Source organism: Mustela putorius, unplaced genomic scaffold, assembly GCF_011764305.1.
Source record: "Mustela putorius furo isolate JIRA1106 unplaced genomic scaffold, ASM1176430v1.1 tig00000145_pilon_pilon_pilon, whole genome shotgun sequence".
Taxonomy (NCBI): domain Eukaryota; kingdom Metazoa; phylum Chordata; class Mammalia; order Carnivora; family Mustelidae; genus Mustela; species Mustela putorius.
In genome coordinates this window covers 4,574,506-4,588,265 of record NW_025421294.1, presented here as the reverse complement: position 1 = coordinate 4,588,265, position 13,760 = coordinate 4,574,506, and the positions used below count along the sequence as shown (strand labels likewise).

At 39.6% G+C, this 13,760-nt stretch overlaps 1 protein-coding gene across 2 annotated transcripts in view; it reads left to right on the top strand.

Moving 5' to 3' along the window:
- Positions 1 to 4,014: 4,014 nt before the first annotated feature.
- SREK1 (splicing regulatory glutamic acid and lysine rich protein 1) overlaps positions 4,015 to 13,760 on the top strand; it is a 45,438-nt gene continuing 35,692 nt past the window's right edge. The window contains exon 1 of one of the 2 annotated variants that reach the window (XM_004764522.3): positions 4,015 to 4,619. In XM_004764522.3, coding sequence (XP_004764579.1) covers positions 4,459 to 4,619 — 161 coding nt within the window. In that variant the 5' untranslated portion in view covers positions 4,015 to 4,458. The remainder of the gene's footprint in view (positions 4,620 to 13,760) is intronic. The other variant, XM_004764521.3, reaches the window with a different exon arrangement.

The window sequence follows — 13,760 nt, the reverse complement described above, 5'->3', positions numbered from 1 at the left end:
TCTGCCTTCGGTTTAGGTCATGATCCCGGGTTCCTAGGATCGAGTCCCGCTTCGGGCTCCCTGCTTCCCTCTCACTGTCTGCCTGCCTCTTTGCCTGCTCGTGATCTGTCAAATAAATGAATAAAATCTTAAAAAAAAAAAAAAAAAGAAGAAGGTAGTGGTAGGCAGATGTACCAAGAGGCCTAAGGGATGAAGAAATATCTGCACATGGGGGTCATGAGATTGGAGACAGAACATGGTGTAAAGGTTGGATGTCTAAAGCATATCTGAAAATGTTCCCTGAGTAAAGCATATCTGAAAATGTTCCCTGAGTGGAGCACTTTGTCATTGGCCAAAGTGGCAGGGCTAGGACAGGTTGGGATGTTTTTCTGGAAGATTCACAGAGGAATCAAGAGAAGTATGGTTGTGCACTTGGCTTCTCTAAACGGTTCATGTAGCTTTTGTCTCAACAGTCACATTGTATCTACCAGTAGGCACATTTTGTCCCTGATTTTGTCATCTCTATAAAATGTGATACTTTTCAGCATTCTTTCCTCTTCACACCTCACTTTTTCCTTATTAGGATTTTTTCCTCCCTTAACTTTGGTGACTATCCCACCTCCCCTTCACCTCCTGGCTTGATACTGTTTTTGGTTGTTGTTTTTATCCCTTTAACATTACCCACTGTACTTCCTCTACACATATGCCTGGCATAACTCTATCTACTTTCAAGCTTAAGTAACATGTTGTATTTTAGTTCTATTTTCTCTCAACTTCATTTCAGAAACTTGTCCATAATGGACCTCAATATTTTTTTGCTCATTCCTCACAAAGCTGCCTTTCCTTCCTATTTTTGGTCCTAAATTATGGCACTACTACACAATCCCTCAGGCCAGAAACAAATTCCTCCATCTGCCTTACCATCAACAGTAGTAGTAAATGTACGATGTACTGCTTTTATGACCTCCTAAACCAGGGGTTCTAAAAGTGGGGTTCTCAGAATACCACCAACAGCAACACTTAGGAACTTGTTAGAAAATTAAATTTTCAGGCCCCACTCCAGACCTACTTGGGAGGAAGCCAGCAGTCTGTTTTAACATTCCCTCTAGGTGACTTTGATGTATACTGAAGTCTGAGGACTGCTATTCTGAACTTGTGACTGCTAATTCTAGGGATCCATGGCTGGGCTTCAGGAGGACAAAAAACAAACAAACAAAAAACAAAAAACAAAAACCCAAAGCACCTGTAATTGTGTCTAAAGCTGAGTGTGTATCCATTTATATTTTTTCCATGTATATAAATATATAACCTTTATTCATTTTATTTTCAAATGGGTCAGTCCTTCCCCAAATTGGGACTATTCCTTGTTTTCTGTCATTACCACCACTTACCCTTTGATCCAGTTCTTTTGCCTTTAGTGGCCACCTTTTTTTTTTTTTTAAAGATTTTTTTTATTCACTTGATAAAGACAGAGAGCAAGAGCACAAGCATGAGGGAGGGGCAGAGGAGAGGAAAAAGCAAGCCTGCTGTTAGGCTCCACCCCGGGATCCCAGGATCAAGACCTGAGCTGCAAGCAGGTGCTTAACTGACTGAGCCACCCAGGCTTCCCTAGTCACCACCTTTTTTAATGTATCTTCATGTCTCAGTGACAACGATCATTCTGAAACATGAGCCTTCTCATGGCCATTCTCCTGCTCAAAGGTCTTCAATAGGTCTCAATAGTATATAAAGTGTATAATAAAGTAACCTCTTACCATGACAAACATCACCTTCCATCAATGCTTATTCTTTTTCATGCATCTCTAATCATCCTTTGGTCTAGCCGGAATAAATTTTGAATATTCTGAACCTCACTTGGACTCCCATACCTGTCTGCATCTGTATATTCTGTATACTCACTCTAGAATGCCCTACATTGCCTCTCCTCCCCCTCCCCACTCTCCCCCAGCCTAATTCCTGTTTGTTTAAGATTCAGCAGAAGCAACATCTCTTCTAGGGAAGTCTTCCATTAGGACTAAGTTTAAGTGGCCCTCCTATATACTCCCAGGTTTGTCTGTGCTTATCCCTCTGGTAGTAGTTCTCAAACTTCACTTAGGACCCCTTTATACACTTAGAAAATATTGAGGATCCTGAGAGACTTATAGGATAGCTATCCATATTTACCACATTAAAAATTAGAAACTTAGCATTTTTTAAAATTTTTAAAAAGATTTTATTTATTTATTTGACAGACAGAGTTCACAAGTAGGCAGAGAGGCAGAGAGAGAGAGGGAAGTAGGCTCCCCACTGAGCAGAGAGTCAGATTTGGGACCCGATCCTAGGACCCTGAGATCATGACCTGAGCTGAAGGCAGAGGCTTTAACCCACTGAGTCACCTAGGCGTCCAAAAACTTAGCATTTTAGAACCTACTATACATTAATGTAAATGATGTATTTTTATGATAAAATGTTATTTTCCAAAACAGAATTTTGAGAAGAGTGGCATTGTTTTACATTTTTCAAGCCTCTTTATTGTCTGGCTTAATAGAAGACAGATGGAATCTCTTATCTGTGCATTCAGTCTGTTGTGTTATATTTTGATTGAAACATATGAAGAAAATCTGGTCTCACACAGATAAGGAGTTGGAAAAGGAAAAACTATTTTCATAGCCCTTCTAGATAATTCTAGATATACTTCTTTGATACCACACCAAACTTCACATACGGTATTTCTTAGAGTTCAGTTGCAAACTAAATCTGAAACTGTATCAATTAACTTTCTGTATTCTGCTACATTAAAATCCATGAGTCTATCTACCACTTTGATGACTCATTTTGATTTTGTAATAGCCTTGGCTATTTTGGAAATAGTTGTTGGTTGAGTTGTAGAGACCTTTCAAATGTTCACATATTTCATTATGTAATGTCAAAAACTACACATGTTAATATCACTGGTATTTTTTAGTGGAAAAGTACTGTAAAGCTGTAGCTTAAGGGGAAGTATATACAAGTTTCACAATATTTGTTTTTTTGTGTGAATACTCAATCACACAAGTACTTTTTCTGGAGACAGCCATTTTACTTGGGCACGCAACAAAAGTACTTACCATTTCTCTCCACAGATGAAAAAGATGTGTATGCTAGGGTTAATGAAATTATTTTTAATAGTTAATGAAATTAGTAATTTTTGCCCCCTTTGTCAAGGACTTTCTTGGATTAGCATGTTGAAACAATCTTAAACTTTGTATGCTATGATTGCAAGGAGGTGAAGAATACAAAATATCACCATTAGTGCAGTTTGGCACAACTGCCTTGTTTCCTCCTAAGGTGCAGCAGCTTAATCTAGTATGCTTTTACACCACGAGTGCAAATGCCAACAAAGGGAAGAAGGTCAAAAGAGTATTAGCATTATACTGAAAATTGTTTTGGCCTTGCAGACCCATCCAAAGGGCCTCCAGGACCCTCAGCAAGGTTCTGGAGATGAATTTTGGGAGCAGCTGCCCGGGAGCACATACTTCGTTATCTGTCATTGGGTTGCAATTTTTTTTTTTAAAGATTTTTATGTATTTATTTGACAGACAGAGATCACAAGTAGGCAGAGAAGCAGGCAGAGAGGGGGAAGTAGGCTCCCCACTGAGCAGGGAGCCTGAGGTGGGGCTTGATCTCAGGACCCCGAGATCATGACCTAAGCCCAAGGCGGAGGCTCAACCCACTGAGCCACCCAGGCGGCCCTGAGTTGCAAGTTGTATGTGGACCGTCTGTAACCGTCTTTTACGTGCCCTTGTCTAACGGTGTCTGCAAAGTAAGGCTCAATAAATATTAGTACCTGCGAAATGAGCGACTGAATGACAAGTTATAAACAACGACCGCATAGCTTTCACCTGCCTCCTTTCCTAATTCAATCAGAACTTAAACGTTTTCTAAATTTTTCTTTTTCTTTTCTTTTCTTTTTTTTTCCTTTTTTAATTAGGACGTCGGCCAACGTTTTCAATAGTTGGGGCGGGGCAGCGGCCTGCATGTGATCACGACGCGCTACGGTTTGGTCAAGCATTCATCTGTGATGCCGGAGAGTCCTTCCTCCTTCCCAACCCCGCACCAGCAGGCCAGCCCTCTGGGTTCCCCAGTTCTACCTAGATTTAAGAACGGAAAGATCCGAGTCTCCTACATTTTTAGGAGTACTGAAATTTGATTTATTCGAAGCAGGGGAAGAAAATCGATAAATATCCTAGCGAGAAGACTAACAGGAGCTACAGACGGCTGGAAGACTCGGGAGCCCCAGGCTACAGCCTCCACTAACCCGCCGGGTTGCCGGAGCGACGCTTCCGGCCGGCGCGCGCAGCCCTGGGAGCAGGGGAGTTGTGGAATGGGCGGCTAGACCTGCCCGCCGCCGCGAATTCGCCAGCGGGAGCGCGCTCGCGGCCGCGCGTTCTTCGCTTTCCCGGTTCCGTCGCTGACGCGTCGTAGACGTTGGAGAGCGGAGGACAGCAGCAGCGGGTCGGGATGAACAGCGGCGGCGGCTTCGGTTTGGCTTTAGGCTTCGGCCTTACCCCTACGGCGGTGATTCAGGTGACCAATCTGTCGTCGGCGGTGACCAGCGAGCAGATGCGGACGCTTTTTTCCTTCCTAGGAGAAATCGAAGAGCTGCGGCTTTACCCCCCAGAGTAAGTGCTCGAGCTCGGCTGGGGGAGGGGCGCGGGCGCCATAGAGACCTCGGGCACTGAGGCGTTGGGGAGAACGCGGGCGGGGGCGCGCGGTGCCCGTCACGTGACTGCCCGGGCTTACCTTGGTGCCCATGTTTGATTAGGGCACCGGGCTCGGGGGGGCGGGGGGGGGTGGGAGCCGAGGTCCAGTCTCCTTGTTAGTTAGACTGGGGTTTAACTTATGCACCGAGCCTTTAGAGACAATTTAGAGAAGTTTTTTTTTCGTGCGTCCTCGATTTGTGGTCTCGGTCGGCTCCTCGTATTCAGTGCCTCCCCCGTTTCCTTTTTCTTCCCGAACTTAAGATGGCCGCAGGTGGGCCCGGAATAGTCCTCATGGCTAACGCCTGTTAAGCGTTTTTGCAATGTGAAAATCGCAGAGACCGCGGCGGGGAAACTGTCCACTTGTTAGGGCCTTGGTGTCAGGCCGTTGTTACTGATTAGAAAGCCTGCGGCTCTTGGCCGGTTGGAATTGAGGCTGTATTTGTTCCCCAGGGCGGTGTTCACAAATTTAGCATCTTCTTGGTTAATCTGACCGAGCCCATCCATGTTGTTAAAGATCATGTCTATTCGCCCTTTTGGCCGCGGATTAAAATTTCCGCTTTGAAGGTCACACTGTCCTAAGCCTTTCATAAAAAGAATTAGTCGGTGCAGGATTATCCCTGCTGGAAGCTTTGAAAGTCTGTCTCTATTTAAAAGTCTACATGTAGCTCTCGGCCACTTCTCAAGTACTGCATTTTGAAGTAAGATTTCCCTTGTATGGTACTAATCTGCTCAAAATTTGTAAGGGGTTTTGGGTTGTTCACATTATTACACGCACTTTTTTGGTTGTTGTTTTGTTTTTTTTTTAAAGTAGAGTTTAGAATCTTAAAATCCTCAGCCTTTTTTCGTTGTGTCAAAATTCTTTGAAGGGAGGGCTAGCAGTTGCCCAGGATTTCAACCCCCCCCCCCGCAATGTATTTGACTTTTTCGTTTATTTCATAATGATGCATGTAGACCGCTTTTTCTTTCGGTTTCTGTCTGTAAGTATATCGCATTGCCACAGCATAGATACTGGTAAAGTTTGGTATTTGGATTTTTAAATTTTTTTGAAGTTTTTTCCCTCTCCTTTTTGTTTTGAAATATGTAATGTATACAGAATAGTTGAAAAGAATAACACCCACGTTTCCTTCACCTATATTCCTTTCTTGCCAGTTGAGCTCTGTCTCCCTAGCTATCTATACCCTCTACACTTAAACTCCCTCTTTCTTCCCATCCTTTTCAAAGTAGTTGCAGACACCAGGACTGTTAAGTATGTATCTCTTCAGAACAGGTACATTGTTCTACATTACCATAATACTGTTAACATGTTTAAGAAATTTAACATTGATAATGTATAACAAGTAGTTCATGTTTAAATTTTCCCAATTATTATAATCATGTGTTTTTTCTTTTTCTTTTTTTCATCCAAAATATAATCAGAAACCACATATTTTATTTGGTTGTTAATCTCCTTTAATCCAGAACAGCCCCCTGTCACCTTTTTAAAAAATCTTTCATGACATTGACAATTTGTCTCATAGTTTGTTTTGTAAAATGATTCTTAATCTGGGTTTATATAGATTGTTTCTACATGATTAGATTCAGATAATACTTTTTTGTCAAGAATACTTTTTTTTTTTTTTTTTTTTTTTTTTTTTTAAAGATTTTATTTATTTATTTGACAGACAGAAATCACAAGTAGACGGAGAGGCAGGCAGAGAGAGAGAGAGGGAAGCAGGCGCCCTGCTGAGCAGAGAGCCCGATGTGGGGCTCGATCCCAGGATCCTGAGATCATGAACTGAGCCGAAGGCAGCGGCTTAATCCACTGAGCCACCCAGGCGCCCCTGTCAAGAATACTTTTTAAGTACGTGCATATACGTATTGATCAGCAATGGCATTTATAGTTTGAATATCTTTTGCAAATGCTTTCTGCTGTCTCTTCATTTCAGCATTCAGAACTTTTTTTAATATTGAGAAGTGTTTGGAAGAATGCTGTACCCTTAAGAATTGGAATCAAACAGCAAAATATTTTGTATATGAATCTTTGTAAACTAACCTTGTTTTCAAGGTTGTGGTAATAATGTGTCTCATAGGTAGAAATATATTACATAATATTATTCAATGCCAACATAATATCACTTTCATAGTTAAAACCAGGGTATGGGTGGCAATATACTGACTGTCATTATCTGACACTTTGTAATGGGCTGTTTTTTTTGAAATCAGATATTACTTAGAGTTTATAAGTCAAAGAGAATAAAAAGCTATTTACTTAAACATGGTGGAGTTAGTGTGTCACAAACTATAATAAGTTTTGCAAAATTGTAACATAAACATAGCACATATGGGTCCTGCAAAATTCTTTTTTTTTTTTTTTGGGGGGGGGTCCTGCAAAATTCTTAATCAGTTTTTCCTTAAATGTAGTCCCTTATTACTGTTTTTCAAAAATATGACATGCTTTACTAACAGTGTGTTTTCTTCTCTATAATGAAGTTGTTGTAACCTGTTTTTTTGTTTGTTTGTTTTAAAGATTTATTTATTTGACAGAGAGAGATCACAAGTAGGCAGAGAGGCAGGCAGAGAGAGAGAGGAGGAAGCAGGCTCCCCGCTGAGCAGACAACCCCATGCGGGGCTCGATCCCAGGACCCTGAGATCATGACCTGAGCCGAAGGCAGAGGCTTCAACCCACTGAGCCACCCAGGCGCCCCTGTAACCTGGTTTTTATGTTAAAGATGTATTTACAAATTTGAGCTGAAATGGATAACAGTACAATAGTAGTAGTTGTATTGAGGACAGATAACTGTTTGCAGTGTCTTGAAAACAGTACTTTATGATTTTTTTTTAATTTTAAAAAAGATTTTATTTATTTGACAGAGAGAGATAACAGGCAGAGAGGCAGGCAGAGAGACGGGGGGAAGCAGGTTCAATGCTGAGCAGAGAGCCTGATGTGGGGCTCCATCTCAGGACCCTGAGATCATGACCTGAGCCGAAGGCAGAGGCTTCACCCACTGAGCCACCCAGGTGCCCCAGTACTTTATGATTAATGTTTGGAAGCTGAGTAGAATTTCATTTGTTTTGAATTTGGAAATAGAGTTCTTTAAAAGAATGTGAAAACAGTTTCTCTTTAAGATTTTAAGAATTCCTTTGCTAATATGAAAATTCAGATTTTAAATTTAGCTCTTTTGGAATGAGGGTGTGATTCAGTTTCTTCGTTTTTAAATATTGGTAATTAGTGTGAACATCCATTATACATGTTAAAAATTCTTCTTATTTTGTGCTATTGGGATGATAAATACCCAGAATTTTTGCTTTCACTTGTGGCACGACAAATGAATACCATACGTGAGAACCTTTTTATAGCAGTAAGAAACTTTTTTGTAGTTTTTTAGTTCATTTCTTTTTTAGGTGTACTCTACAGACAGAAAAGTCTTGATGAATTTCCACAAAGTGAACACACCTGTGTAATTAGCACCAACATCAGGTTTGTGTGTGTCCTAGCATTGTCCCAGTGTCCCTTTTCAAGTGACTAAACCCCAAAGGGTAATCCTATCCTGATTTCTAACACCATTTCTCACATTAACACCTGGATTTTTTTTTGCTTGCTGGTTTTCATTTCTCTGGTCTTCAAAGGATTAATAAGGAAGAATCTTTCAACTACTTATTTACTTAGTTAAAAAAATTAATAGGACCAGTATAATCATTTTACGAGAACTAGAGAAAAAGAAACACCACTTAACAATTCTCTCTCCATTTCCATAGATTTCCTGCAGTCCTTTTTATATGTGCTTATTTTAATGTAGTATAATCAAAGGATTTATACACTTATGGTGAACTTTTTTCATTCAGCATATAATTTTTTCATATTGCTGTGTCTTATAGTAATAACATTTTAAAGGCTGTAATTATGTCATAAGTGTGTTTTTCAAATTCTGTCATTGCCTCTATTAGTTCTTTTGGTGTTTTAAGTCAGTTGGTTTTAGCTGGAAACATTTGAAAATGTGTCTTTCTGATTTTCTGCACTGATGGGAGCACCTTCTGGCATTTGGTGGGCAAGGATCAGTAATTCATAAGAAAATCTTAACATAAGGCAAAATTACCATCCAAAGTACACTAGAATTCTTCTGAGAAACCCTGTTATAAATTGTGTGTCAGTTAATATTTTTATATGTGAGTCTATGTACTTTGTCCATGCTTTGGATTATATCTTTTTTGATAGATCCTACAATAAAAAACTGGATATATTAGTACCGCTTGACTTTCTTTTAAAAAGATAGTACTGTGCTATCACTGTGTTTAATGAAAAACAAAATAACCAGTTAGGGCCTAGGAGACTTAACTGATGCTCAAAAAGTTGGTTCTGTAATTTCTGCGGTAAACTCCTAGTCAGAAATTCTGATCTTTTTGAAAAACGGTTGTAGACCGTTTTATATTTGAAAAAAGAAACAAGGGACCCCTGGGTGGCTCAGTTGGTTAAGCAGCTGCCTCTGGCTCTGGTCATGATCCCGGCGTCCTGGGATCGAGTCCCGCATCGGGCTCCTTGCTCAGCAGGGAGCCTGCTTCTCCCTCTGCCTCTCTGCCTCTCTGCCTGCCTGTGCTCGCTCTCTCCCTCTCTCTCTCTGATAAATAAATAAAATTAAAAAAAAAAAAAGAAAAAAGAAAATTTGATTCAACTAATGAGGTAGAGGTAAAATTTGCTATATTTGGCTACTGCTACTTTCCTTAGAAGCATTTGGAATATGTAACACTCTTTTAAAAATGAAGACTCTAGGTCAAAATTGCACTTAAAATTGATAATTTTATTTAATTTAAAAAAGTAAATCTATTTAAAAGTTAGATGTATTAGAACAAAAGCTGTAAATATAAAATTTGGGAACAGTGATTTATAAATAAAAATACATTTGTTGGGGCGCGTGGGCTGTTCTGTGGATTAAGCCTCTGCCTCAGCTCAGGTCATGACCTGGGAGTCCTGGGATCTGCCTCCCATCCGGCTCTCTGCTCAGCAGGGAGTCTCCCCCCTCCCACTTGTGACCTCTGTCTGTCAAATAAATAAATAAATTCTTTAAAAAAATACATTCGTTGAGAAATTCATCTTCTGTATTTAGGCTTGACACTGTGTTGTATTTTAGATGTAATGTTCAAAATAAAAGTGTTAAATGTAAGTTGATCTCTATTCTGTATTTTAAGAAAGGTAATTGGAGATGAAGATAAAGAAAATTTGTCAAAACAGTGGTGTAGCTCTGTCTAGTGTCCATATTCCTATTATGATGTTTGGTCTGCATCGATCAGTCTTGTCAGCCAGTCCTGGGCTTCTCAAATCTTGATAGTCTATTATAACATGAAGTTGCTTTACCATCCAGTCTCACATTTCCTTTTCCTCTGATTGTTTTTAAATTTGAAATGGTGTGGGTTTTAAGTAGGAGTATTGGAAAAAGTGTTTTTAATTTTCCACAGTGATTACTTAGGTTTCCATTCTTACACAGAAGGATCTATTTAGGGAACGTAGTTTCAATGGTGGTTTGTTTAGGCTCTTGTAGATTTCAGTGCTTAAAGAGAGTATTTGTATTTGCGAGGGCTTTTTTTTTTTTTTTTTTTTTTAAGATTTTATTTATTTATTTGACAGGCAGAGAGAGAGGAAGGGAAGCAGGCTCCCTGCTGAGCTCTCTCCCTGAGCAGAGCCTGATGTGGGGCCTCTATCCCAGGACCCTGGGATCATGACCTGAGCCAAAGGCCAAGGCAGAGGCGTTAACCCACTAAACCACCCAGGCACCCCTTGCTAGGGCTTTAGTAGCTGATTGTAATTATAGGTTTTTTTGGGGGGGGGGGAGGGGGCTGGTTTCAAAAGGCAAACAGCGCTACCCAGTCTACCTCAAGAAGAGATAAAATTATTAAAAAGGTGGATATTTTCCTAAATTGAAATAAAGACTGTAGTACAAGTAGGCCTCATGGGAGTTGGGACTGGGAACCAGGAAGATAATCACCATCCAAGGCAACTGTCTGCTTCTTCTCAGAGGCTTTATTGTCTGCTAGTTTGTTTCCGTGTATCTGCTCTATATTCTTTGCAGACTTATTGTACTATTTTGGCATCTGGCCCAAGCCTTGAGTCTAAGTGACTTTTCAGCCCGAGAGAGAATCTTGTTTTAAGTTGATTCGATCAAGCCACCCAAATTATAGGTTGTTGGTTAGTCAGTAAAATGGACCCTTGTGTCATGTGCCAAATCAGTTGTGCTAGAAGCTTCTAAAATCTGTTGAGAGTTTCACCTAAGAAAACTGGTAAGGCTGTGCTAAAAGTGTATAGAATGTAGCACATAGAGGAGAGGTGCTTACTCACTTTGAGACTTTAAAGTAGCTTTCCAGAAGACTTGGAAACTTGAGTCTTGGAGAAAAGTGGAATTAACACTCAAAAAGGGAGGTAGGATATTCTAGGCAAATGGAACAACATGTACAAAGATGGCCCAGATACTCAGATTATGTTGTAGAAACCACAAGAATTTCTAATGCCTGGATTTTGGAGAGCATTTAGATGGTAAAACAAGAACAGAAGGGGTGTCTTTAAGGAAATTTGAGCAGTGGAGTGACATGACATAATTTATAGTTTTGAAGGATCACTCTGGCAACTTTTTTGAAAGACCATTATTAAGGAGTTTGGATTTGGAGTCACTGTGATTGGTTAGGAGCCATTGTAATAATCTGGGTGAGAAATAATGAGGGTCTGAATTAAGGTTCTTATAGTGAGGTGATAATTAATGTGACAAATATTTGGGATGCAGTCTTCACAGGATTTAATGACCAATTGAATGAAAAGGGAAGGGTCAAAGATCAAAATACCCTTGCATCTTAGTAGTTTTGTAGAAACATTATTTCTTATGCTAAGCTCGTGAAGTAGGGAACTCTACTCATTGTGGTCATTGACTTTAGGATGAAGCAGATGTAGTGGCCACCCATCTCTTAAATGGTGGCTGGTCACTGTGGCAGAGGAAGAGAACCAAGCAGTGACCCTGAAAGCTCCTGAATGTCAATTCTGCTCATATTTAATTGGCCAAAACCAGTTCCTTGGGCACACCTGACTTCAAGGAACAACCAAATGGAATTTTACCATGTAGCCAGAAGAGATTTGGAAGTCTGTAGTGAGTGGTAGTAATGATGGTTATGTTTAATTACTCCTAGATTTGTGACTTGAGTAATGCGGTGGCATTTTTAACTGAGAGGTAAAGTCTAAGACAAAGACCAGGTTTAGTGAGGAAGAAGAATGATGAATTTTAGATTTAGTAACTTTTTGGGGGTGGGGCCTGTGACCATCAAGGTGTAATATTCCAGCAGACACTTGGATCTGGGAGTCTAAAGCTCAAGAGAGGCCTAAATTGGAGATTTGGTAATGTAAAGGTGAGTTAATAAGTGTGGATACGACTTTCTACCCAGTGACAAATTCATAAAGTGCTTGACTCACTTTTTGTGTGTGTGGGGAGGTGTGGAGTAGGCATCGTTGGAGTGGGCCTCTTGAAGCCTGAATTGGATAGCCTTAGGCAGAAATGAATTGAGTTGTGTTGGGTGAGAAAGAGGTAGTTTCATTTTGTCATCTTTTATTAGCCTAACTAGTTATGTTAATAATAACGTAAATAGTTTCAAGTTCTAAGTGCTAATATGTTTTATTATCACAGTATTTGGGTAATGGCATAAACCTGTATGTTTAACCATTATCAAGGTGGATTTGTTGCCTTATGTGAAAGATTTTTTATTTTTAAAATGGCTCATATTTGGAATTGCCAATTAAGTAGTACATTAAAATGCTTAAAAAAAATTTTTTTTTTTTTTTAATAGAGAGGGAGGGAGAAGATCTTAAGCAGGCTTCAAAGCTAGTGCCGAGCCTGACCTGGGGCTCCATTTCACAACCCTGAAATCATGACCAAATCAAGACAAATCAAGAGTCAGACACTTAACCGACTAAGCCACCCAGGCACCCCTATGCTTACGAAATTTTTTTTTTTTTTTTAAAGATTTTAATTATTTGACAGAGAGAGAGATCCCAAGTAGGCATAGAGGCAGGCAGAGAGAGTGGGGGGGAAAGCAGGCTCCCTGCTGAGCAGAGTCCAGTGCGTGGGGCCCGATCCCAGGACCCTAAGATCATGACCTGAGCCGAAGGCAGAGACTTTAACCTACTGAGCCACCCAGGTGCCCCTAAAATGCTTATAAAATTCTTGATTAGTTGAATGATGAAGATTGCATGAGATTATTAGATTTAGATAATTAAACTTTAAGTCCCACCTTTGCCATTTACTAGGGCTAGGATTATGGTCAACTTTTTTCTTGATCTGTTTTGTAAACTAGATTATTGTTACTGCATGAGGCAAAGATGATATTTTTCAGATGATCTCACTTCTTTCTTAGTGTGAACAATTTTTTTTTTTTTTAGTGTGAAAAAATCTTAATGCTTTAAAGGAGTTGTATATGTTCTTTATTAGGTCTTTATTTAGTTTGAATGGGAGGTTTTTTCCTTGCTAAAGACAATTTTAGACTTTAATTGAAAATAATCTTGGACAGATTGATAAAATGATCATCGGTGAATATAGTATATCCTGCAGACTAACAGGATGGACTTCTATTATAAACTGCTTTTGTCTGCTGTGTGTTTTTTTTGTTTTGTTTTGTTTTGTTTTTGTTTGTTCTTTTTACTGTAGGGCTACTTAGGTTAAATTGAATCTCCTACGATTTAGAAGAGTATGTTTTTTTGCATATGAAATGCATAATATTTTGTTTGTAAAATCTTTGGAAAATCACAATGCTGCCTAGCGTAAAGCAGTTTCTACTACATGTGAAAGACCTTAATTTTAATTCTGTGTTACCTACTTGCAGGACTCTGGTGAAGTTTTTAGTGATCTAAAACCTGGGGAGTTGCATTACGAAGGGTTGAAAGTGGTTACAGAATTTGGAATTGTGAGGATTGGGACTTTTATAAAGTGATTTTGCCTATTGATGATAGACTGGTTGAACATTTTTGGGTTAAATCTGCTGTTTTCACATTTTGGTGTTTTTACACATAAGACGATAGGCCTTCCTAGATGCTGTCAACTTTTGCAGACAAATCACCAT